General features: G+C 45.6%; 2 protein-coding genes across 2 annotated transcripts in view; both read left to right on the plus strand.

The window, feature by feature from the left end:
• The first annotated feature begins 1,849 nt into the window (after positions 1-1,849).
• gtf2a2 (general transcription factor IIA, 2) lies at positions 1,850-3,701 on the plus strand. The gene is made up of 4 exons (XM_048969527.1): positions 1,850-2,028; positions 2,680-2,784; positions 3,041-3,167; positions 3,406-3,701. The coding sequence occupies exons 1-4, from the start codon at positions 1,882-1,884 to the stop codon at positions 3,429-3,431; spliced, it is 405 nt and encodes a 134-aa protein (XP_048825484.1). The 5' UTR covers positions 1,850-1,881; the 3' UTR covers positions 3,432-3,701.
• Positions 3,702-8,551: 4,850 nt separating this feature from the next.
• The window catches only part of LOC125751962 (OTU domain-containing protein 7A-like), a 49,633-nt gene continuing 30,930 nt past the window's right edge, over positions 8,552-27,254 (plus strand). Inside the window, exon 1 of the mRNA XM_049031429.1 lies at positions 8,552-8,847. The gene's annotated coding sequence lies outside the window, so the exon portion shown is untranslated. The remainder of the gene's footprint in view (positions 8,848-27,254) is intronic.

A 27,254-nucleotide genomic window follows, 5' to 3' on the forward strand; every position in this document is an offset into this window, starting at 1 on the left:
CAAGCAAGCAATCACATAAGCCAAAACACCAGTGTTAAACTGAAATGTGACACATTCAAAAATATGCTGATAACACTGAATACAAAAACTGCTTATTCTGTCCATTCTGCATAACTTCAAAATAGGCCTAGTGTTTTATGCAAGTTCCCTGTGCCAAATACATATACCGTTACTTGTGTTCACCTGTGTCGAACGAACGACCTATTTCTCTTTGTGCAGATGCTTGGATATGCGGTAATTCAAACGACGTGAACAGACCTGCTGAAAAACAGCACCTCACCGGACTCAGGGCTGCAGCCTAATTACAGCTGTGGCCAAAAGTTTTGAGAATGACTGAAATATTAGTTTTCACAAAGTCTGCTGCTTCATTTTTTATGATGGCGATTTATAAAGTGCCCCTTTGCCATGAAAATGAACTTAATCCCAAAAAACTCATTTCCACTGTATTTCAGCCCTGCCACAAAAGGACCCACTTGACATCATTTCAGTGATTCTCTCGTTAACTCAGGTGAGACTGTTGACGAGGACAAGGCTGTAGATCACTCTGTCATGCTGAATAGCAGACTGGATGCTTTAAGAACTTCTAGCAGAGAGGTTCATTTTGTTGTGAAGAAGGCGTCAGGGCACCCAAGACAGTCTAGCAAGTGGTAGGACAGTCTCCTGAAGTTGATTTAGCTGCAGGATCGGAGCAGCATTTATCTTGCTCAGGAAGGGCAGCAGGCAGGTGTGAGTGAATCTGCACGTGCAGTGAGTCAAAGACTTTTGGAGGATGGTCTGGTGTCAAGAAGAGCAGCAAAGAAGCCACTTCTCTGCAAGAAAAACAACAGGGACAGACTGATATTCTGTGAAAGGTGAAGGGATTGGACTGCTGAGGACTGGGATAGAGTCATTTTCTCTGAATTCCCTTTCAGATTGTTTGGGGCATCCGGAAAAGAGATTGTCCAGAGAAGACAAGGTGAGCGCTACTTTCAGTCCTTCATGCCAACAGTAAAGCATCCTGAGACCATTCATGTGTGGGGTTGCTTCTCAGCCAAGGGATTGGGATCACTCAAATTTTGCCTAAGAACACAGCCATGAATAAAGAATGAGAACTTGTGGTCAGTCCTCAAGAGGCGGGTGGACAAACAAAAACCCATAAATTCTGACAAACTCCAAACACTGATCATGCAAAAATGAGGCACCATCAGTCAGGATTTGGCCCAGAAGTTTATTGCCAGCATATCAGGGCGAATGGCAGAGGTCTTGAAAAAGAAGGGCAGAGACTGCAAGTACTGACTTTTTGCATAAACTTAATGTAATTGTTAATAAAAGCCTTTGACACGAATGAAATGCTTGTAATTATACTTGCGTATACCACAGAAACATTCTCAAAACTTTTGAGCATGGCTGTAGTTAACTGCAATTCCCAAACTAACTTTAATAAAGAAAACAAAATACTCATGTATTAAAACTTCACATTGCTACCATGTTAAGTTTACAGATTAGAAGCCGTATTTTGGTAGTAAGCGCATTTTTGTTAACGCTTCGTATCTGTCATACGTTTAGGAATTACTACAAAACAAAAATGATGCAATCCTCGTAGTCTCCTTAAAACATCAGCCAGGAAAAATAGTTTTAAATTGTTAAAACGTCACGCTTAATATGTTCCCTGATTTTTAATATTCGCTAAAAGTAATATCAAGTCAACGTCGATGCATGGTGTTAGCGTGATTCAACTAAAATTTACGCATTATATGTATGAAAAGAAGAACGGAATGACAATTTAAGAAATTTGCCTTTTACGTCCATCCTTATATTTTCGATTCCGCGTTTCTAGCTGACAACGGCGGTGATGTATTATGTCCCTGGCGGCGTACCGTAGGCAGTCCTTGGTTCCTGCCGATGAGGCCCGGAAGGCCTGCGAAGCTCCCAGTTTTTTCTAAAGACGCGCTCCGTTTTGCATCGTTCGCGGCTATCATGGCTTATCAGCTGTACAGAAACACCACGCTGGGAAACAGTCTACAGGAGAGTCTCGATGAGCTTATTCAGGTAAGAGATTGTGGAGTTGATCGTTCATCGGGATTGTTAATCTCATTTAACAGCATCAGGAGAATATGCAGCGGGCTAGAAGTGCGCCCAGAATTCCTGTTTGTTGTTATCCAAGTGGTTAAAATCAAAATCGAAATGTCATGGCCGATTGCAGTGGCTCTTCATGCTGATCAGCAACATTTGGGCGGCGATGTTTGAAACCGTAAACATGTAGTTGCACCGGAGCCAGCTGATTAAATGGCGTCATATTAAAGCGGCTCATACTCCCTCCTCCGCAAACCGGCTACGTGGGGTTTAGATGGGAGTGCGGTTTGAATGGTTTTGAACAGGCTCCGAATCCTCTACATGTAACCGCAGCCTGTAGTATGATGATTTAGTGAATGTTTGCGAGTTTGAAGGCAACAATATATTCTTATACTCCACAAACTTTAGTAATCTGGCATATTTTAACAGCAATCTTGTTTATATCAAATGACACGATCTATGTTTTATGTGCTGCGCTGATGTTTATTTCCAGTTACTTAGTCGTAAAGGGCAGGTAGGCCTTAGTGAGAAGTGCTGGGATTACTTAAGGGTCATTGTAGTTTTCTACCTTAAAAGCACCCCCCTGTGCAAGTTAAGCAACTAAAATGTCCCGCTCTCTGCCCGTAGAGTCAGCAGATCACCCCGCAACTGGCGCTTCAGGTCCTCCTACAGTTTGACAAAGCCATTAACACGGCCCTGGCCAATCGCGTGCGCAACAGGGTCAACTTCCGGGTGAGTAGGCGCGCGGCCGCGCCTGGATACCACGTGTCCACACTGTATTTTGTGTCCTCCTCCAGGGTTGCTTGTCTGATCTTTTCAAGGCTTTCGATTAGCGATGGTCTACCATTAGCCCACAAGAGGGCAGTGGCGCTTTGTAAAAATAGCTTCTTGGTCTTGTCTAGGGGTTGGGGGGGGCACTTTGCATAGATTTGTTGCTAATGTATTAAGTTTAGCATTTAGAATCTGTTGACTGTTCTCTGCTTTTCAGGGTTCTTTGAACACCTACCGGTTCTGTGACAATGTGTGGACATTTGTACTGAATGACGTGGAGTTCAGAGAAGTGACTGACCTGGTGAAGGTGGACAAAGTTAAGATTGTTGCCTGTGATGGGAAAAGTAAGGAGTTAACCGAGTCTTTTCTGATAAGTAGGAAAACTGTAAAGCTAATTGGTTAACTTCAAACGGCAACTTATTGATTCGTAACATGGTTCAGGAGAATGAATTCATGGGTTGATCTGGCTGGAGGAGTCAAATCTCTTTAAAAGTCATCATGAGAAGTTTCACCTGGCTTGGAAGAAAGTTATTAACCTTAATGAACATCTGATGAACTAATGATTTTTCTGATCTCTTTTAGACACCGGCTCCAATGCTGCTGAATGAATGGTGGGGCAGATGTGTGTCTATCCAATGAAGAAAAAAGCCAACAGATTGGACTGTATATATTTATAATTTATTACTGTGATTTCTGTATATATGCCACCGACGAAGGGATGAGGGAGACCCCAGACCTGGCAGGACATTTTAAATGAGTTTCATAGCCAGCTACTTTCAGTTAGTTATTGTTTGATTTCTTTAATGCATTTTTATTTATACATCTGTGGTGTTTTTTTATGATAAAACTAAATGAATAAATAAATTTACCTATGTGAAGTGTGCTGTTTTGGGTGAGTAATGGCTGTAAAATTATTCAGAAAGATGTGTTCCTATGCAAAGCGAAAGGGTGCATTAATGTTTCAGGTTTTAGTTTCATTCACCTCTATTAAGGAAACGTTTCTCATATCCTTTGATGATGGGGGGGGGGGAAATATCAGGTCATAAGATGGCTGAGAATGATTTGTTTGAATTCTCTGCCCGAGCTCTGGTTTTATAATTAATACAAGAAAACGTTTACTAGTGAAAGACAATGATTCAAATGTTAAATGTAAGCAAAAAACGTAACCTTTTTTCTGGAATTATTTCACTTCATGAGAATCTGGATGAAAAAATGTATATAAACGCATCTCTACTTAGCTAAGCATCAGTGAACAGTAGCTTGATGTTACGCTTTTTAATGAAACGTTTTACTTCTCAGTTTGATGCAGGTTGAAATTTCCCTAGATTTTCGCCTATCTGGGTTACTAAGGACTTTCCCAATTTTGTCCATTTTCCTGTTTTTTTCCAGCTATGGGCACTAAATACTGTCACTGCTTAAATGATTTACAGTTTTGGCTTGGTGCTAACCTGACTGAAAACAATGCCGATGATTTCTGTGGCTAAGATGGTGGTTTTACCTCAATCTCTGTACATATTATGTAATTTTTTAAATTTTTATTAGGAATGCATCATGTTATTTTGCCTTTTCATAATATCCTTTTTCTATACAATATTTTTATACTAGTTCTACAGTCTTCCATCTCCCCCCTCCCCCCCCCCCACGTTCCTATGACCTATGTCTAGAATCACTTGGCAATTATCTTCATCTTCTTTAATAATTAAAGGTGAAACGCACCAGGAACTTTTACATATTCAAACTCAGTACTGCTATGAAAGAAACATCTCGTCTGCCCCAGGAAGGAAGGAGATCTCTGTTTATGCAGAGCTGAGCCGTGGGTCTGAAGGCGCGTACAAATGTTCCCCCGCTCAAGGCGGCTGTCTCATCCCCACTCCTGTCCCCTGCCCTCCAGCACACATGACGTGTCACGCCGTCCTCGGCATCTGCCAGCTGGGGCTGAGTGCTCCCTGAAAAGGGGGCGTCTGCATGGCAGGCTGTCGCATCTGAGCACAGCGTCGTCGCCCTTTGCGTTCACTCCAGGTCAATGAACAGCGGGGGGTTGGAAGTGAGTCGCTGAGAGTCTCCCCTCGATGCGAGAATTTTGCAGCAGTCTGGCGTTTATTGCGTCATTTAGTTCTTGACGGGAAGCCGTAACCAAAAAAAAAAAAAGGTGTGTTTCAATAGATAGCAATCCTGTCAGATTGGCTGGGAGCATCCGAGAGGGAGCTTCAGGTTTGGTGTTCCAGGACTCGGGACGAACCTGGGTGCGAGCGGAGACTCGGATCGGTAGTGGGAGCGCAGCTGTGGCTCATACGTTTCTGCTGTGAGCCCCCGTCGGCCTGATGGGCCCGAGACCTTCCCGTACATTCCTGCCACCAGCTCGGCCGTGAAATTGTGACCCAAATCATTTGGAACTGAATCTCAGATGAGGCCTGGTGGAGTGGAGGAGGGAGAAGGAGGAGTACAACCAGACTGGGCCCAAGACAGCAGAGAGAGGGCTGCTCACAGTGGAGTAGCTGTCAGCCAGTTGTGGGTATGGTGTCATTTTCAAACTGTTTTACCTCCAGTATGACTGCAGTAGTCTACAGAGATTCAGTCTATGGTTACCACCTAATCCATGTCAGGAAGGATACTTGGAGCTAGAACAGAATTTGTAAACTACCATTTCAATTAAAAGGACCTGGATTTCACTTCAGCACGGAGTTCTTAGCTGTGTGCTGATTGGTTAGTCACCTGTAATCATGCATGTGTCACTAATGTTCATGTGAAACAGCTGGATGAGTCCTTCAATCAAGGAAACAAACCAGTAAAAGTGCAAGAAGAACTGAATTACTTAGCCGAGCACGGGAGCCTTTCAGTTTAAGTAGTTAAAACCTGAAGTAGCTCATGGTGTCCTTCTTGACATCAGTTAAGGTGGCAATGTTAAATGTAGTCGATTGAAAAAAAGCAACTAACTCTAGTCTGTATTGTAAAAATCAATCACGAATCATCTAGTGTCAGTCCAAATGTTTCCTTATTAATGCTATAAACAGCTGCTGAATTGCTAAGATTCTTCAGATGGTCTAATCATTTGACATAAGATGAGTGAGCTGATGATTCAGGAGGCAGATGCTGTGCAGGTTGGGCTGTGTGGGTCTAGAACCCATCACTGACCGTGGGATCCCCAGCACGGTGCAGCTAAACTATTCACCACGGGGCCTGTAAGACTCTGGCTCCTTCTGTAACCTCTTCATGGCATGAGATGTGCAAACTGCAGTCCCCATGTGACACGTCGCCCTCCCGGATCTAGCACCAGCTGCATGGAGCGACTGTACTTACCCGGTCGCTGCCTCCTTCTGCCGTCTCGCAGTCCGGTAAATGGGGGGATTGCATTCAGCCCAAAGATGACCAGAACTGTTCCACCAGGGATGTTAAGACAAACCGTCTCACAATTGGATGGGACTTCTCTTCTATAAAATATAACCCCATTTAAAAAAAAGCATCCATCAACTTCCATAACCATTTATCGAGGCCCAGCCCAAACACAGTCCAGAGATAGCAATTCATCTACCACCAATCCAGAAAAGCCTCACATGCATCCCATGCAGACAGAGTGGGTGAATCTGAATACCAAGAATGCAAAGACCCTACTTGCTAACTCGCCTTCCAGGAATGAACTTGGGGCACGGTGAATCATGGTATTGCTCTCGTTCGGAGAGCATGCAAATGATGCATCCTTGATATTTGGGGTGGAGCAAGACCAACATCCGGGGATTTTTACCATCCTCTGTACTTAGTATTGGAACTGGTCTTTGGCAATGGAAGATGATGTAAAATGGATACAGAACATCTGGCCTAGATCTCATATAAAATTAAGCATTATTTCCCATTTGTACGAATACTGGAGCATTTGAATGCTTCTAATTGCATATCCCATCATGCTCTCCTTTTAGTGACATATGCACACATACAGATGAGAGTAAAGCTTGGGGTATTAGTGCATTATCAGGCCATTGATTGGCTATACCTGGAGCAATAACCAAGCAAGAGTTAAGAGCCTTGCTCAAGGGCCCAACAGTGACATCAGTCTGCTAGCCATGGAATTTGAACTGATGACCTTCCAATCACAGCCACAGTCTCCCCCAAAGGGCCATCGTGCCTCCAGAAAAATAAAGCTGTTATTTAGTGATGTCCTGAAGGAAGCTTTCTCCAGCTAGCATTAGAACAGCACAGTAATATAGATAACATACAGGCCCCAATTCTTTAGATAAATACATTTTTATTTCAATGCCGCCAATTATGTAGCACATGAATATTCTCTTCCCAGCATAAATCAGCAGCCTGCCAAGGTTAGGGCAGCTCCTGTCTTGAGCTGGTGATTTTGCAGCAATTATTAATGATGCTGATCAAAAACTAAGAATATCGCTTTGAGAGTGGCCTTGGTTCTGCCCAGCACAGTGGCTGGGTCAGTATAGACCAATCCAGCATTTTACAGTGTTCCAAAGCATTCCGTTACAGTGTGAGAAAATGCAAATCTATTCATCAAACTAGTCAACCACATGAAAATGACCAAAAAGACTTACAGGGACAAAAATCACTAACTGTGCTCATATTGATTTCTTTATCTAAACAGTTTCTCCACTGACTCTTTGAAATGCCCAGAAACCAGGAATGCAGTTGATATGTTTCTGAAGTACCCATCCATCCATCCATCCATCCATCCATCCATCCATTTTCCAAACCGCTTATCCTACTGGGTCGGGGTCTGGAGCAATGGGCACAAGGCAGGGAACAACCCAGGATGGGGGGTCAGCCCATCGCAGGGCACACTCACACACTGTTCACTCACGCATGCACACCTACGGGCAATTTAGCAAGTCCAGTTAGCCTCGGCATGTCCTTGGACTGTGGAGTACCCGGAGGAAACCCCATGACGACATGGGGAGAACATGCAAACTCCACACACATGTGACCCAGGCGGAGACGACTGCACCACCATGCCGCCCCCTCTGAAGTACCCCTGTCCCCCAAAAGAAAACTCACTGAAACATGAGAAAACCTGCAAACTCTCCCCCCCCTCTCTCTCCATACACACACACACACATGTTTGCATTCATATCTTTGGGTGGACTGTCTGTTCATTTCTATGGGAACAGCCCAAATGCCAACAATGATGACCTTAACCCCTACCCAGCCCTATCCTTAACCACAAGTAATTAAACAAAATACAAGACTTTTGCCATTTTTTTCTTTTTTGATTATTGCAGTCACAGATTTTTATAAAACTGATTTCTTTGATCCCCACAAGGTCAAAATAACAGTCATTTTAAATCACATTGTAGGAATATTTAATTCCCCACAATGTAATGAATTTATACATTGACCACCCAGACACACACAGAGCTCCAGGAGGTGAGAGGCCACTGTGCTGCCCACATGCTGTACAGATGACCTGGATTAAAACCACAGGACCACACTTCAGCATGCCATTGTATTTAGGACACCAAACTATTTAGGACACTAAAAGTACAGTCTTATCAACTGACTTGTCCTCATTACGGATGACAGCAAGGCACTCCTACAACACCGTACCCTCCAGATTCTGAGAAAACTGTGTAACCCAATATGAGAGCGACAGGCCCGTGCCGGGAAATCGTTAGACATCACTACGGAGTCCGAGTCCGACGTGCCGTGATGGAACCAAGCGCCATCCTCTGGCTCAGCACAAACGTGCAGCTATGCAGCCAGGAGTGTTAAACGAGCTCCTTCGCCATTTTCACGCCCACCAACCCCCCGTAACGGGAAGCCCACCTCCCGGCTTTAACTGACGCCAAAACGGGCGAACTGAAGCGGAGGAGACTGGATGCGGCCGGCCCCTGACGTCAGGATGCCGGGGGAGGAGTGACTTTATGCTGCTGGTGCAGCGGGGAATGACACGGGGGTTAGCGGAGCGGTGCGGAGCCGGCGCGGGTAGGGCGATCTCCCAGCCGCTTTTATTATAAGGGCTTATTATAAGGGAAACCGAAGAAATGCAGACGATGAGGAGTAAGGACTGAGCGGACGGTGGTAAGGCGGCTTTTTCTGTTTTAGCGATGCATCATTGTCGTTGATGTGAGATCTTTGACGGAGGGAGCAGTTTCATCGCTGCAGACGGAGCAGGTGGAGGGGTCGCTACGTGCCCGTGTTAAGTCGCGTCTTATATGGATAAAGTGCCGAAAGAGCCGGACAGGGGTGTGGGGGGCCGGCAATGCAGATGTGCTGCTTTTAAATGTCAAGACAGCATTAGCTGACTAACTGGAAAATATTCTAATAGAAAGCGCTGGTTTCTGTATGAATACTCAGATAACGATTCTTTACCTGTGTGTTATAATATCAGTGTTTTTCATAATGCTCACTTTTTAAATCCGATAATTTAATAAGACAGAAAGGTGAAGAAGGGATGCTGGGTTTGTTTTGCTCTGCTTAGTACCGAAAGCGTACACTGCTTTAGCGCAGTTTCCTGTTTATTTAGCCCGCTGTTATACAGTCGACGTGATCTGTTTACGGTATCTTTAATAATAGTATAATAAAAATGTATTAAATCTCCGTTTCCCCCAATTTTTACGACTTATCTATTTGAACTTCGATCAGCATATTTTGCGTTTGCTTTCCCAATGGTGTCTCTTATAAAATGTGGTGTTAAAGTGTTGTGACTAATACTTTCTCCAGGAAATATATGTATATGTTGAATTTGCTTGTAACACTACAATGACTTATCTCTACCACAATAACACGCAGTTTGGATATATTAATTTAGACCTCGTACAGACATTCACTTTTGACAACAATTCAATGGTGTGATTAAGCTAGGCCTAATTTAGTAACTGAAATATATGCAGGTTTACACAGTGTCTATAATCTGAGCTATGAAGACTGATATGGACCCGTGTTACCTTATAATAGTTACTGGAGTAAGTAAAACGCAGTTTGTGTAGCATTAATGAACGTATGTTTCTAGACGAGTTCAGATTTCGTCTTTGGACATGTCAAGCCTGAAAAACGTTTAACAGATGCCATTCAGATTAGCCTTTCTTAAAGATATTTAGTATGGTCTGTAGTTGTTGCATGGTCTATTGTAGGTTATCAACTAATGTGTGCTAAATGAAGTTTAATGAAGCATTACTGGCTAGTGTCTTGTGACCTGGGGCGTTTGCTTGAAGCACTTTCCTCTACCTTTTCCTACTAAATGTACTGGAGATGCCTGCCTGTTATTATTTATTTTCTGTTTTTTAACAGCAAAATAAAATGCTGTTCTGATGTTCAGGTTTTGCAATATAAATCTAGTTATATTGGGGGATCACCGTGCTGTGATTAGGAGTAACACTCGGCAGACCCTGGGGCAGCCCCTGCTCTGACGGCAGCGGAGGCCTGACTTCTGCATGTGGTGTGTAATCTCACACTGCACCTGATTGGTGACCCACAGAGCCCCTTTTATATCAGTATTAAATAAGGCCATGTGGCTTGAAGACCTGACTGACAGGCATCTGTCTTAATTATATGGAGCACTACAGCATTATGGGAAAACACGTAATGGTGCCTGCTAAAGTCCCAGCATGGGATAGGATCCAGTCCCCCCCAACATCACCCAACACTGTACTAGGTAAGCAGTTTCTAGATGTATGTCTGAACCAGCTAAACTCGGTTGTTTAAACGGATAAAAATGATTACACACTTTAGATAAAAGTGTACAAATGATCAAGGGTCGTGACCCAGACATCTATGCAATCCTCAGCAAGAGGTGCTCCTTTAAGCCTTTCATGTGCAGCTGAGATCCTGCCTGCAGGTGAGTTATGGGCGTGTCCATTATCCCCCGATACCCCGCATTCTCCGCAGACTTTGTCTAGTCAAAATGGGTGTTGTGGCTAAAGTACATTTAATTAATCTAGCAGACACTTTTACCCAAAGTGATGTGCATCCTTGGGAAAGCAGGCTCAGTCAGTCCCTACAGCAGTTGTGGGTTAAGGGTCTTGCTCAAGGGCCCAACAGTGACATCACTCTGCTGAGCCTGGGATTTGAACCAGTGACCATTTGATCACAAACAGTGTCCTAAGCCACACAGCGCCCCCAATAATTTACCCAATATGAGAGGGGTGTGATCTCAGCCTCCCTCTTCAAATGAATTTTACTTGAGTCGTCTCTACTAGGAGTCCCCAACCGTTTGACGAATCGGTTTACATCGTAAAAAGATTTCACCGGTAGAATGGGCAATGGGGGAGTACAATGTGTGCGGAAATGTGGGAGAAAAGTCGTATTTTCGTGGATGGATATGGGACACAGTACTTCAGTATTGGCTGTAATTTAAGGCCCGGTGGAATAGCAGACTGGGGTTTGGGAACCTATGCTCTGCGACGGAAAATCTTGGGCCACTCCTGCTTTGCATGCGGTGGAAAATAAGACATAAAGCTCTTTGAATATCACGCAGGGGAGACTGTAAAAATAACACGTTTAATTTCAAAATCTCTGACAGCTGCGCTCATCAGCCTACACATCTCAGAGGCTGTGTGTTTTTTAAGAAGCTGGGTGACATGCTGTGGAAAAATAAGCGATAGATACCTCGGTCTGACCAGTGCCTGGTAGTGTAGTGCAGTGCAGTGCAGTGCACATCCTGAGCCGACACCAGCAGAACCGAAGCTGTCCCCTATAACACACGGTCATTATGTATGGAAAAGTAACAGATAACACTGAAAAGACAAAAAAAAAAATAATCACCCCCCCGCTTTGACTAGAGCAATGTTTCCAAAACTGGTCCTCGTGGGCCTACAGACAGTCCATGTTTTTGCTCCCTAGGGAGTTGTGAGGGAGCAAAAATGTGGACTGACTGTGGGTCCCTGAGGGCTGGACTGAGAAACATTGGACTAGCGAATATCAAGCTTCAGACTCTTCAGCCCACCCTCTGGGTCTTGCCTAAAAAAATATCACCAAAGGCTCTTGTGCTGGTCCCAGGCAGGAGTACGAGCGGAGGTGCAGTCAGAAAGGGCCCTTGGGTACTTTTTTACGGGACGCGGCTTGGCCTCTGGGCAGCGGTGACCTGCAGAGAAGCCACAGCGTTATTTTTTCATTCAAACAGAGGCCAACTCTTTTGGCGACGGTCCAACCATCGATCTAAAGCCCTAAGAATTCGAGCTTCTGCGTCTGGGATTCTGCGTGACACAAAGTGGGAGTATGAGGCAGGTTCAAAAGGCAGAGTATTTATCGTATGTCATACAGCTCCTGCTCAGAGTGCGGCCGGCCCTGTGCAGATCCAAAACGGCACAGTCATGTAGTTTTTCTGTGCTCTCATACAGGATGTGATCCGGGAGGGTGCTGCTCGTGTGTTTGTGTCTGCGTGGCGTAAAGATCTCTAACACAAACCTGCCATCTCCCACATCCCTCCTGGTTGCTACAAATGAATCCGCATGTCTCTGGAGATGAAACTATGGCTGTAGTGTCAGTATGTATCAAACAGGGAGGATGACTCCCTCGATGAAGAACGCGGGTATATTCCTGACGAGTGCTTCCAGCTCCTCAAGGCCACTCGCCCTGTCGTAGTCAGGCTTTAATCCGCTGATGGCGGATATTGCTAGTTCACATGTTAATCTGTGAAGAGGAACAATGACATTGGTGAAAACTTTCTCTTAAAATACCCATTATTCCACGCGTTATTCCACATTGAGGCTGGATTCTTGTAATTATACTCAGATTATGCTTTATATATTTTTCAAGATGATAACTTAGTTGAGGGATTTTGCAAATCGAGTCTTGCAAATGATACTTATAAATCATTTACACTGAACATTTTAAATATAATTTGTTTCACAGAAATAGCAGTATAACTTTTACTCACATTTTTCTTTTTCTTTTTACTCTAAATTATGTTTTGCACTATAATATAAGAAGTATGCATGATGTTTATTCATAGAATGGTGTTCAAATTAATTTTGTGGATTACATTTTCAGGGAAAGAAGGGCTGTTTACTGAAGTGGTTTATTTAGAAGGATATATTGATCTGTGGAAAAGTTACACTGAAAAATTATACAGCTTTGACTTCATGAGCTGTTTAGTAAAACCCCACCTTCTAAGGTAGGACTGACCAAGTCAAGTGTCTTCTGGAAATCATGTAGTATCTCATGCCAGACACAGCAGGGCTCTCTGAGCGGGCTGGAACATCTCAGACATATCCAGTGGTACGAAGCCAGGTCACATGGGCTGCCTGCTGGCTCACTGCATTGACCTCGGTCAGGGCGATGTGAGGGCTAACTCAGGGATCCCGGCCAGTCAGCTTCCATCATCCCCAATGGGTTATTTTATAGCGCACAAACACAGCATCTGGTCTGAAAAACGCAACATAGTGTTTATTCAACGAGGTCTTTTTTGCAGTTTTTTTTGGCAGGAAAGGTCACCTTGTGTTTGACTTAAAATACAGGTTTTGTTAGTCTTATTTGTTTGTGTGGAGTTTTTATTATTGTTATATAATTTGGGCCAGAAAAAAAAGTTGAACCGGAATGATCCAGAAGGTGATGGAAATGGCATCAGTTTGAGACAAAACAAAATGATGCAGTATTAAAGAGTACCGAACTCTGAATTCAATCTAATAATTCCACCTGTAACGGCGACATTTTCTTAGTGTTAAACTAAGAGCTGTTTTCGGGTAATAGGGTTTCCTAAGATTGGACCGAAGCTTAGAAGCGCTGAGGTCAGGAGAGCCCACGAGAAAAGGTAAATTGTCAGATGTTTCCCTGAGGACCGACAACACTTACAGATCATGGTAAAAATGAAAGCAGAAATACCGGTTATTAATGTGCTGAGTTAAGCAGGAGACTGCGATTGTATTTCACCTGTCACTGGAAATAATGCCTTTCCATCTCGCTTCTCCTTCCCTCTATCGAATGCAATAAAAACAGGAAGCGCTGTAATGTTTAATAGCGTTTCTGTGGCCACGTGATCTGCCTCCTTTGGCTCCTGTTGATGGAATGGTACGTATCCATCTTCGGCGTGTGGTAGAGCTTTTGCGACTTTTCAGACTTTCGGGGACAGTGTTTTAGCGCTCCGAAGACGTGGAAAATTACAGGCTGCGATTGACATGTGCCGGTCCCGCTAACGGCGCCGCATCGGTGCCCTTGGGCTGCATGCGAGAGGCCTGCCACACTGGAGTGAGATCCCAGTGATGGAAATCTGCAGATCGCTGGGGGGGTAACTCAGGTAATAGGGTCAGCAGTATGAAGAAAATGTTAAATGTGTTAAGCTGCTAGTAAATGCAGAATGATGAACTGTGGTTTTTAGAATTAGATGATCAATGGTCATTCTTGACACAAGAACAAAATGAGACCCCTGCATTTAACCCATATGTGATATAGCAGGGGGGCAGCTAATTCAGCGCCCAGGGAGCAGTGGGGCTGTGCTGGTTAGGGATTCGAACCAGTAATTTTTCAATTACAACTGCGCTTCCCTAACCATTAAGCCACCACTGCCCACAAAAATCATTCTAATCTTCAGTTAAGTCGGCCAGTTACCGCAGGCTGCTTGTGCACGCTTACCTGCTAGTTACTGGATTGTATTTACAATTTTTTTGTCGGCAAATACAGTTTAATTGTTTTTTTTATTACAGCCCATTCTTATTCAGAGTAGAATAGAGATCCTTTATTAATCCCTGTGAGTAAATTCTCTTTTCACCTGCCCCGTCTTGCTCTCAATGACAGACACATATACAGGTGAGAGCGAGCCTGAGGGGGTCACAGTGCAGGACCACCCAGCACGCAGTGCCCCCGGCGCTGGGGGTTGAGCCCTGCTTCAGGGCCCACGGACATGTGATTGTTCTGCCAGATCTCTAGCCAGTGACCTTCCAATCACAGGCACAGAGGCTTAGCCCACTGAGTCAGAACACCCCCCCCCCCCCAAAAAAAAAGCCTTATAGTGAGGAGGTACAATTTATGTGTGCTTTATGGAATCTGAACCCACAAGCTCTGCATTGTTAGCACAAGGCTCTGAGCTGTTGGACAGCTTAGGGAAATCTTGTTATAAATGGAGTTGATTTGGTTAATTCCTGCACACTTTCCTGTTTATTCTGTTATTACTGAAAATATATAAATGTAGTAGCATGTGTGAAGTTTTTCTAACTCCTGATTCACACTGTACTGATTCTGTCTGAAAGAGAGGGAACCCTATTCTATTCCAGCCTCTCATCGCCAGTTTATCCACAGTGCCTTTAAGAAGTAACGTGAATGATGCCAAAATACATATTAACAATCGTGCAAAATTTCCACATTCTGACCAGGATCCACTTGCTGCCCTCGAGCCCCTCAGAGAGCTGCAGGACCTGCAGATGAGTGTTTAGAGGGATTTCATAGGGCACTTAAAGGAGGCTGGGGCCAATAAACTTGTTTTCCTTGTTGATTTATTCATGCAAGGCAGGCCCCAAAGAGCCCCCACCCCTCACTGGCAGTAGGACACTTGGGGGACAGGCACAGCTGGATTTTCTGATCCATTTTTGGTGTCATTGCTTGGGTTCGGCTCAGTGTGCATCATCGGCCTGCCAGGCTGGGCCAGACCTGACCACGCTGAGCTGGACTTCTGCCACACGACCCCGTGTCTGCCCCCCCGCAGCTGTGTTCCCGGAACAGGCACGTGCCGGCCAGCTGTGGGTCCTCTGCACACCACCCTCTCTAATCACATTTGCTGGCACTGCGCGCCTCCCGCTGAGTGCGGGAACAGGCCTGCCGGTAACGTCTGACATTGTCTGGGCCTCCCGGAAGTGTCGCCCATAACTCGTAATGCGCGTCTTGCTTGTGCGCTGGCTGATCAATAGGCCCCGACACAGGTACCATTCGGCTTGAGAGCTCATTGGTCATTGCCAGCAATATTTGCCTCTGAATTACCCATATATCTTTAAACTAACGGATCTGTATTTGCAACAAAGAATTCTACACAGTCTTTCATTTACGGCTAGTTTTTCTTTTATCCAAAACGACGACTCTGCTTTGCTGATTTGGAGGTTTTGCATTATCACTGTAGTCTACTCTTCACTTCCTGAAAATTCCTTGAGCACAACCCACAGATTGCCTATAAAAAGTGAGACAGGCTGTTCTAGAAAATCCCCACATGGACGCCAGTGACAGAGGTCATCTCTGCTGTTCTCCCAGTCTGTCCTGACTCTGTTTGAGCAGCGGTGCACTGCCCTTGATTAAAGATGCTCTGTTAAGATCTATTTGCCGGGGACTGTAATACCACGGGATGCTGGATTTCTTTTTAATTGACATCAGCAGTTTTTATGGAACCACTTAAATTTTAGCCTGGTGAGATTCAGCCTCTGGGTGGCTCTCAGGGGTTTAATTGCATTAGCATTAGCGATGAAGTAATCGGTTGTGTCTTTGACCCTGATTGTCGGCTGTGTGCTGTGTGACCTCCTAAGTTACGGTCTAGGATCACTAAGGTAGACCGTGCGAGTTCATCTCAGATGACCGCTGGCTGACCACACGGGGCACTGTCTCCAGTGCTGTTATGTAATGCAGTTTTATATAAGGTTTATGAGCTCAGAAAACAGCTTGCAGTCCGTGCTAAACAAGCAGAGAGCAGTCATTACAGGTCTGGCCTTATGGTCTCACTGTATCGGTGATCTTTGCGGTCTTACTGTCGTGATGTAGCAGTGACCCTCTCGGTCTTATGGTCCTGATGTATCATGACATCCGCGGTCATGACATCATCTGCATCATGACATCTCGGCAGTCTTACAGTCCTACGGAATCTTTGCGCAAATGTCAGTCACGTCAAAGGCTGTCGATAACGGTGAGCTGGGGGGGGGGGGGGGGGGGGGGCTGACAGTGAGTGAATGTAAGTGCAAGGAGAGCAATAAAGAAGTGAAGCGTTTGATGGTCTTGCACGTTCCGGTACTTACTTCACAGACGGCCATGTTCCCGAGGTGTCGAGCGTGTGCGTGGAAATGGAGACACACCTCGATAGTACCGGCACGCCGCTCTTCACAGCTCCCGATCATTTTAGTTCTGTTTCATTTACCTATAGGTAGGAAGCACATTGTTGTATTAGTGTGTGTTGTTAACATTCACTGGTACTTGCTGAAAGTATGGGGGTGTTACGCTGCATCGGGAAGGTTCTCTGGGACGTTAGCGAGTCAGAGCAGGGTCACAGATCGGGCCGCTGCACGAAACGGGGCCTTTGGTTATAGGTCGTGCCCAAACACTGTGGGTTTTTAAAGCAGGGCTGTGACAGGTGAATTTATCCAGAAATATGATTAGGGTTCCGTGGGTTTCATATAGTCAGGGTAATTTAATGCATTTAGTGCATGATTCCCTGTGTGTTTGTTTATATATAAGCAGACAGTGTGTTTTTAATGCAAACATAGAAAATGCTGAAAATGCTGAGAGGTTATTGAGTTTGTGGGTGGGTTAGGTGGAGGATGGGGGCTGGGGGGGGTGCAAAACGGCTGGTTGTGGGTCTCGCAGTGAAAGGATGTGCATTTAGGGTAAGGCTGGGGGATACAGACCAAAAACTGGATCTTAGTAATACATTACTTATTATTACTCAGTAATAGTGAGTGTATCGCGGTATTTTCTGTGAAGTGGGCTAAACTTTCATTTGTAAGTCAAAGCCAAGCATGTGAGATACCAGAAAATTATTATCAACACAGAATGTGGGCAAAATGAAATGCAAATACAGGGTATCCTTCTCTACTTGTTAACGTGTAGAATTTTCCTTTAACCATTCAGAAGTCTCAGAATAAAGACAATAATAAATTATGCTTAAATCAGTGTTGCGTGGATCAAATACAAAAGCCGCGACATGGAAGTGTCACCCTCCACTGCATCTACCAAGAAGGTGTCTCCTCAGCTTGTGACACTGCTCTCAAAACAGAAGGTGAATGTTTAGGAGCAAAAAAAAACATATTTGGCAAGAATGCCAATCATTGGAAGTGCATTTAATAACTGCATTTCCCATGAGACAAAGATTTTTTAAAATATATGATTTTTTTTTAAAAATATTTGTCAGTTTTAAAAAACAAAATGAGCCAAGTAAGTGTTGTGATTTTAAAAAAATATGGATTAACTCTGATAGCCCTGATTTTAACACGTAATTAAAGTAAATTGGTATAAACAGTATTGTCTCATCCCACATCTCTTTTGAAAATATAGCGATATACCATGGAAAGTTCATGCAGGGTCCAGCTCTGGTTTAGAGTGCTGTCTGTGTCTGTCTGCAAAAGGGACACCTTGGCTAACGTATTTCACGTGTTAAACATGCCAGTAAAATTCTGCAGACACCTTTGCTCTGCCCAGCAGCCCTGTAGTCTGAGTAGAATAATGCGGAATCACTTGACAGGGATGTTTTACAGAAGTGACCGGTTTACAAGTGGTTTACTCTGGTACTCTGGTCTGGTTCACCAGTGGTTCTTTCTTTTACTCTGCCCCAGTTTACCAGTGGGTTTCATTTATACTCTGGCCTGGTTTACTTGTAGCTTTCCATGTTACTTAAAGCCTGGTTTACTGCTGGTTGTCTCCATAACTGGTCTGGTTTACCAATGGTTTTCTCCATTACTCTGGTCCAGTTTACTGATGGTCTCCTCTGTTACTCTGGCCTGGTTTCTGGGGGCTTCCTTTGGGCTTACTATGGATGTATTTACCGCTGATTTTCTCTGTTACTCTGGCCTCGTTTACCAGTGGATTTCTCTGTTACTCTGGCTTGGTTTACCAGTGGATTTCTCTGTTACTCTGGCCTGGTTTACCAGTGGATTTCTCTCTTACTCTGGTCTGGTTTACCAGTGGATTTCTCTGTTACTCTGATCTGGTTTACCAGTGGATTTCTCTGTTACTCTGGCCTGGTTTACCAGTGGATTTCTCTGTTACTCTGGCACAATTTTCCAGTGGTTTTCTCTGTTACTCTGGTCTGGTTTACCAGTGGATTTCTTTGTTACTCTGGTCTGGTTTACCAGGGGATTTCTCTGTTACTCTGGTCTGGTTTACCAGTGGATTTCTCTGTTACTCTGGCCTGGTTTACCAGTGGATTTCTCTGTTACTCTGGTCTGGTTTACCAGTGGATTTCTCTGTTACTCTGGTCTGGTTTACCAGTGGATTTCTCTGTTACTCTGATCTGGTTTACCAGTGGATTTCTCTGTTACTCTGATCTGGTTTACCAGTGGATTTGTCTGTTACTCTGGCACAATTTTCTAGTGGTTTTCTCTGTTACTCTAGCCTGGGGTACCAGTGGATTTCTCGATTACTCTGGCCCGGTTTACCATTGAACTTTCTCCGCTGGACCTCCCCGCCGCCCCCCATTGATCAAAGTCACACCAGCCCTGCATTAAGCAGCAGAAAAAGCCACATTCTGCTCCCAGCTGCATCCGCAAGTTACATCATCAGCGGTCCTGCGAGCTGAGGACGCCTCTCAATCCTGCAGCCTATTGGTGGGCAAATGTGTCCCCCCAGCTGAATTCTGTTCCGATGTGAATATGGGCACAGTGGTGTACTTACACTGCACTTTTGGTGTTTAATACATGAAAAATAAAAGATGCCTCAGACTCAAAATGTAAAACAAAGGTCACTGAGTACTTGCGTGTGCAGCAAGAAAACTGCTTAACATTTCTAAGAGGTGTATTAATCTGTCTTTCTGGATACCTGGATGTCAGTCAGTCTGACATTGCATTATTGTACATTAAAACATGTATATAAATGAAACATCCTTTTCTTCTGTGAGTTTACATTTTAGAAGGTTACCCTGTCTTTTTGTTTTGGGGGGGGGGTTATAGCATTAGCATTGGTCTCTCATGCCACTGGAAGAAGACCTTTGCCTTGAAGGTGAGCGTCGTTTGATGCTCGAGAGGATGGGGTCCTTTCCACGCTCAGAAGCAGCCCCCACACCCCGAGCACAAGTCCTCTAGTAAGCAGTTACTTTGCCTCTGCTGGTTTGCTAAAACGTTCTCACTCATCTCTCCTTACTCAGCCCTCAGTTTGACCTTTTCCTCCCCAGAGACCCTGATACACGGTTTTTTGAGCACTGACTTCTCTCTCAGAGAACATGGTCTGAGTAACTGACATTAGCTGTGCTGGTGAGTTGCGTTAGTCTGAATAATCTCTAAATAAAGCATGAGACACGCAGGGCGGGGGAGTTGGGGTGGGGGGGCAGCTGTGTGTCCTGTTCCAGACCTAGCTGATAGGCCGCGAAGGAACATCGCGTCTCACTGCTGAAATGATGTCACGGCCCACAGCCGCCTCCCACCCCTGGCCATGCCAAACTTTTAACCGTATCTGATAATTGCGGCGGTACTGGGCTTAGAACCTCCCTCGTGCCGCAGATGCTAATGTGGGCCGCAGGGGGCGCTGTTCCTTAGAGCCGCTGTGGCAGGGATTTTGCCGTGAGATGCTAGTCAGCTCCTTCTCAGAAGGAGCCCTTAGGTCTGCAGAAAACGAATCGCTGTCCTAGTTCCTCTCCAGAAAGGCCATCCTGGTTAAATTGCTCATACAACCAAGTGGGATCTGCAAGCCCGAGAGGACCGGGGACGTGGGGGCGTGGGGGCGGTCATCCGAGTCACATTCAGAACCGCCACATCTCCATTAACATGGCGAGTTGCAGGGGCATGGAGGCACATGTGCTACTGAAGCATCAAGGGCGGTGGGGGGGGGGGGGGGGCTGCCCCCATATTATAGGGTGTTGCCCCATAATATTGTTAGCATTAGCTTGGGCCTCCGTTGGGCCTCTCCGCCAGAGAGTTGCAGGGGTATATAGGTGCTTGCCCCCCCATAGATGGACACCCCCCTTCCCGTTTACAGAGGAGAGGCTCTGATCAGGCAGAGGGGGCGCTGAGCCCCGAACATGACCAAACCAGCCTTTGCACATCCGAAGGAACATAATTTACTCTAGTACTCTAGTAAAGAACATAGTAACTAAAAGGCTTAGTCACCTGCTGTGCTTCGGTTTTAAAGTACTATTGTATATTTCATTCATGTATATTTATTTCGTATTTGTCTCCAGTGCCTTGGGCACCTTCTGTCCGGGTTAAGCAGTGGCAGCACACTCCATTTCCTGATTAAGGGAGCATGTGAAACAGCATTTACGCGTCGGCGTAGTAAGTGGGCGGAGCCGAGCGCCGCATTGAATTCAGGGACACTCTGACTGACCTGCGGTACGCACAGTCTGATCCACATCACATACAGAGTGTTACTGCAGGGCGGTCTGTATGATCTCCTGACTGTCAAGCAGCGTGTCGATGACATCATCCGTAATATCACCGCATTTGTGTCCACCTGGTGCCGACTTTATATTCGAGAGAATAATGGAGAATAAAATTTGATTTGGGGAATGAGGTTCTGCAGTTTTGTTTTTGTCGGATTTTTGTCCCAAAGTTAAACAGAAATATTTTCAGTGATTTTCCTTCGCGTTGGAGTATTCCTTATAGAGGCGTTGCCAGACTATTCGAGGGCCGGCTGTTAGAATCAGGGGCAGCATGCCCCGCCTCGGTAAAATTTTCAGGAGATTTTGTGTGATAGTCTGTTATTAAAAAAGGACACGTCAGAAGCAGGGCACGTGCACAAGTCCCCCTCGGCCCTTTTTTCTGGAAATGTATTATTTTATATAAGATTTATTTTCTCAGGGATGTGGCATCGCACGGCACAGCACCTTCTCCCCGGGCCTCGTCACACCCTCGCTCATCCCTGTCACTTTGCTGTCCGCAGAGTGTAGAAAGGCTTTCTTTGCGCCCCCCCCCTCTCTCCTTGAGCCTTGGTCCGTGGGTCTGGTTAATCCTTCTCGTCTTCCCAGGGGGGGGGGGGGAGTCCAGCCTCTGAAAATCACAGGCAGGAGGAGTTTGCCCCAGCCCTAGCGTGTGAGGGGAAACCCCTGGGCCCTGAAGTGCCCCCCCCCAGTAGCCAGAACACCCCTGTGTCCTATTAATGTGTATAAGCAGAGGAAATGTGATGCATCAGCAAGACAAAACCAGAGGATAAAGAAAGAGTGACAGAAGCATCCAGAAGCATCCGTCTCCGTTTAAAGGGCCCTCATCTAGTTTATTGGGGCTTCAATCTCTGTGACTGTTCCAGGAGCTGCTCCCAACCAAGCTTCCTCCAAGACCCCGGTTACATTTCACTGCTTTATTTATTTACGAGCTCAGAGGATGAGTATCTATCAGCTGTTACACACACATATTAGTACTGATATGCTATGATACCTTTTGGCCGCGAGACTTCAGTTTAAGTCCTCGTGTTCTTCCTTGTGATTTAGCTACACGCAGATACTCGGTCTGTAATGCCAGCTCATGATTTCACAGCCCATTTGCACTAAGGGTAAAGTGGCACGGCGATGCACAAGTGAAACGGACAGGGAGTAAAGGGCGTGTTTGTGAAATCGCTGGCCTGCTCCCTGTGGCAGCACCGCCTTCGGTTTGCTTCCGGAATAAAAACGCACTGCCCTGTCCGTCCTGAAAAGCCAGTGAAAGGGCGATCCACAAACCTGGCCCAGGCGCCCCCACTCCCAGCATCCTTCCTGGCCTGCACCTCGACCCCCCCCCCCCCCCAGAACACAAGCGGCCCATTGTGGTCCCGGAAGGAGAGACTGGGACGCACTGATTGATTCTCTCACTGAATACAAATGCGCGTTTTCACAGGGCAGTGCGGTACGGCCGCTGAATGCTGAGCGCCCTGCTGCGCTCACACGACCTCGTGAGACATCACGGCCCATTAAGTCACGTTGGCGACACTGATTGGCTGACAGGCGTCCCGATTGACAAACGGCGCGCTGTCCTGTCAGTGCCAGCAGGTGCCGGTCTCCTTGTGAAGCATGCTCACCATTCATCCACATGTTACTGCTATTATAATAAAACCGTCAATGTAAACAGCATTATGAAATGAGACTTCATAATTAGAGCTTAATTACCAGCAGTAGAGAAATCCAAGACTATTAATGCTGCTATTTTGGATTTTACATTTTGTTTACACACTCACTGCTTTATAACTGGACACTGTCACCTTATTTATTGCTTAATATCCCACTCTTTTGTTGTTTACTGTTTATTGTTTGTTTATTGTTTCCGTAAGTGACAATTGAGATGTGTGTTTTTTGTTTTTTTCATTTTGGAGTGACCCAAATGTTTTTTTGTGGAATGTGCTATCGTGCAGTGACTCTCATCGTGCAGTGACTCTCATCGTGCAGTGACTCTCATCGTGCAGTGATTCTCATTCTGACTGGTATCAGAGACACCGGTCAGCATTATGGTAGCTATGAACAGTGGTCCGGTTCTAGACTGTAGGGACACGGCAGCACATGCAAGGGCAGAGGTGCTGCGGCTGCTTTTTAACCGCCAGGAAGAAGCGTATTCCGGCGGCTAGCAGCCCAGTATGACGCCCAGTGATCTAATGTGGTGCAATTTTTTTCCCCCAAAACATGTACCATGAATAATTATATAAATTACAGGCTGAGATCGCATGACTGCAGATTAAGACAGACTTCTGAAGCTTGTCATTCTTCACGCGTCAGGGACGGATGAGAGCCGCCAAGGTGGATTCTAGTTTTTTATCCGGCTGAAACGTGGCCGATGATTTTCCCAAGGTCACGGGGGTCATGGCTGCCGTTTGTAGCAGCCTAAGTTGTCCTTGCTTGTGTGGTTTATTCTTCATGTGTGTAGGGGCATGTAACGTCAATGACAGCTATCAGACAGCCCGTTACCTTGACCTGCATGAGAATACCAGATGATGCTTCCTCACCAGGCTGATACCTTCAGGATCTCATCCTCACTCACCTACCAGTATGAACCAGACCCAAACATAAAATGATTTTCTTACTCCCTCCATGGTCTTCTGACATCCTGATCCAGGCAGAGGCAGCTGGGCGGGGTAGCTGTAGGTGCCGGCCATGTGCAGGCCAACCCATGATGCTCACGTCATCCCGGGAACCGTCTTCAGTTCCTTATCCATGCAGGGCAGACTGTGAAGCGGGCGGTCTGCATTTTGGCTGTGCGGACACAGCAGGCCTGCCCTAGAGAGTCATGCCTCCAAGCAGGTCTGATGCCCATCGCAGGAAACAGATCACCTCCATTTCATACCGTCTTCATCACCGACCAGTGGGGGAATGTGGAATTACTGCCACGAATTTTCTATAGGTGTAAAGATGCAGGTCATTCTGCAATTAACAACAAAGCACATCATAATTATTTGTAAAGTGTATACAACCACTTTTCCTAAGTGTATTATCGTTCCTGCACTTGCCAGCGTATTGTATGTTACACGGATACCGGCTGAAAACTGAGCGAGAGAATCTCAGTGCCGTTTAATGAGAGTTGGTGCAGAAAGGGCTGTAATCCACAATGAGTGGGAGATCGATAACCCCGGCGAGGAGTGTACAGGCGGCCTTATTACTGCAGTGACCTCTGTCTTTGCCGGTTACCCCACTTGCCCTAGAAATGAATCTGGAAAAAAAGAGATATCAGCCTGGATCAGAAGGCTCTGTGCTGGGGCTGGCAGGGGATGGCGCTCTGCGTCGCCGAAAAGCCCATCTGCTGTTTTTGGCTGCAGGTGGGGGTCACTGGCGTTTCGTTTGGACCATGCGCTCGCAGGAACTGCGACCACGGGCCGCAACAGGCTATTTTTGGACAGGACGCTCTATGCGATTCATACAAGTGCTGACAGAAAACAAATCATTGTGAGATTGTGCCGTACAAGGGAAAGAAGCAGGGAGTGGTCAGGCTGCTAACGGAGGTGGTATCTCCAAACTGGAATGGCGTACAGTCATATCTTCTCGAGGTTCAGATGCATACCTCACTGATACCACAGTACATTGATTCTTTATGAAAAGTGTTTCACATTAGAAATTAGAAAATAATGTGAGTAAATGTTTTATCTAACACAGAATCGTTTTGAGGTAAAAAAAAAAAAAATGTTATGTATATTAATCAGGGATCAAATATGGAATTCCTAAAACATAACGATTCCATACAAATCGAACCACGTTGAATGTGGCCGCAGATGATTTTTCCCGGATAACTGGACAGAGATCCAGGGAACGCGGCCGGATCCGTCCCTCTGCCTTCCAGAATCCTCCGGCGGGAGCAACAATGCCGGCAGATGGTTTGTCAGTGGCGGGTATCGCAGCAATTCCCGCGGTGGGAGGTAGGAGCTTCGGAAAGCGCCGCTTTGCAGTGACACCCTTCTCCGTGTTTTGTGCTAAGCTGCTGAGATTCGGGGGGTGGAAACACCTCACAGGCTGCCTGACATTTATGCTCACTCTCCTCATCTTATATTAATATTTTGGTTTTTCGATTTTTTTTTTTAATATCCCCTGTAACAGTGTTTATAAACCTGGACCTTGGGGTTCATGTATTTGCTGCCTCCCAGCTCCCTGCCAGACGGTCCACATTTTTGCTCCTACTGGGAGCTGGGAGGGAGCAAAAACATGGACTGTCTGCAGTTCCCCGAGGACCGGATTGGCAAACACTGCTTTGTAATGATATGCATGCATCTTAGCTGCATCATAAGCACTTTCTCCTGTGAAAGAATGTCCCCTGAAGTCACAGGTGATTCTGTCACAGACAGTTTCGGTTAAATTTGGCATAAATTAGCTAAACAGACATTTGTTCTTCCTGGGTTGTGATTTGTTTTGTCTGTTTGGCTTAGGGCTGGGATTGCGGGCTCCTATACTCTAAGGCTGCGGGTCTGAATGGAGCCCCGGCTGTTTGATAACAATCTCTGTGATACACAGCATATAACGATCCAGACTCTTTATTTCTAGAGTGACGGCTTAGCTGGAGACGGCAGGACAGAAACGCAGGACCTGAGGAAGGCGGGAACACTAACCTATGGTGTAGTGGCTTGGGGGGGACAAATATTTAATTTGACTTTATTCTCCCCCTTAATAAATAGACATTTGTGTTTAAATGACTATGTTATGTACCTCCCCTCCAATATGAAACTCTCTCCTATGCACTTGCTTTAACATCCTGTTTATGGTGCGGGAGGGGTCAGTGTGGAGACATACGCTGGGGAAACAAGGAGCAACCCTTCAGGACAGAGCAGGGACCCCCCCCCATTGAAATCAGAGCAGAGTTGGGGACCCCCTACTGACAGTACATGATCACAGCTCAGGACTCGGTGAGGCTTTTGTTTCTGACTATGGCTAAGGAGGGCCCTTTTACTGATGCTCAGAATTTACAAAATGACCCCCCCCCGTAGGGGGTCGTGCACCCCTGGTTAAAAACCAGAAAGGCCAAAGCGATGAGGTCACCCTGCTGCTTCAGGCTCAGGGCTTTTTGGGAGGGACACTTGTTTGAAGAACCAAGGAAAATAGAACCCCCCCCCAACCCCCGTTCAGATGTGCTGTACAGATGATGCCTCTGCACTGTGGCCAGTAAACCACCCTTTCCAGCTCATTACCTGCCCCGCAGCACGTCTGCAGTGGGGGAAACCCCTTTAGCTACAGACTGCCGAGGAACGTCTTGGATGGATTATTCCGGAAAGCAAATAAGAGCCGCTTGTCACTGGAAACAAGCTGCGCTGATTTAATCACATCTGGCAGCAAGTGTGCAGCTGTGTTCTGGGCCCTCTGTCCTCACGTTGGCATCATGTGACACTTTTCCCCGTCACTTGACTGACAATGGGCCACCCTCTGCAGGGGGACGTTCACATCCTTACTGCCACATTCCTGCCTTCGCTCATGTCATTCTTGTCTTTCCCAGCTTACATTTATAAGCGAATCAAAACGTTTAGTAAAATGGACCTGGTCGTTCCAGCTTTTTTGACATTACCCACATGTTCATGTACCTAATAGTTCCATATGGTATCGGTGATGAACTAAAGGTATATATCTGCGTAATTTAGCTAAACACAGGCTGGAAAATGTACCATAGATGCAGATAAGGATTTTTCTTACTTTAGTCATCATGTTGATCCTACCTGTAGAGTTATAGAGCTGGGTAACACTTGACTTAAAGCAGTCATCATAATGCATTATAGATACCTTCATAATGCATTATAATGCACGAAGTATTATAAACACGGTTATATCTATTTATAAAAAGGCATAACACATTATTACCAATGTTTATGGTACATTATGAATACTAATCTACAATGCACTATATATATGTCTTCATAAGGCATTTTAATTGTCAGTATTAAAAAATACTTTAAGTAAACTGTTACCCTAAGCTGCCACATGAAATCACTACAGCTTCAGTATCTTCCATCCTTCTATCCATCCATCCATCCTTCCATCCATCCATCCATCCATCCATCCTTTCATCCATCCATCCATCCATCCATTTTCCAACCAGTTACCCTAGTCAGGGTCACCTGCACCTTAGCCAAGGCAGCCCAAGGCAGAAATGCACTCTGGACAGAGTGCCAGTTCATTGCAGTAAAGGTTTTGTATATTCCTGTACTGAATTAAGAATCATTTTTACCCAGCATATCTGAGGTAGCAGGGAACAGTGCGAGGTGCCGTGTGATGAGGCACATTGTAATTCAGCAGA

This window comes from Brienomyrus brachyistius, chromosome 11 (genome assembly GCF_023856365.1).
Source record: "Brienomyrus brachyistius isolate T26 chromosome 11, BBRACH_0.4, whole genome shotgun sequence".
Classification (NCBI taxonomy): Eukaryota; Metazoa; Chordata; class Actinopteri; order Osteoglossiformes; family Mormyridae; genus Brienomyrus; species Brienomyrus brachyistius.

Excerpts from the sequence above, each read along its gene's own strand:
- gtf2a2 (XM_048969527.1), top strand. The coding sequence starts at position 1,882 with ATGAGGCCCGGAAGGCCTGCGAAGCTCCCAGTTTTTTCTAAAGACGCG. Across the intron at positions 2,029-2,679 it reads GTCTCGATGAGCTTATTCAG|AGTCAGCAGATCACCCCGCA; the intron begins GTAAGAGATTGT and ends CTCTGCCCGTAG. Across the intron at positions 3,168-3,405 it reads TGTTGCCTGTGATGGGAAAA|ACACCGGCTCCAATGCTGCT; the intron begins GTAAGGAGTTAA and ends GATCTCTTTTAG.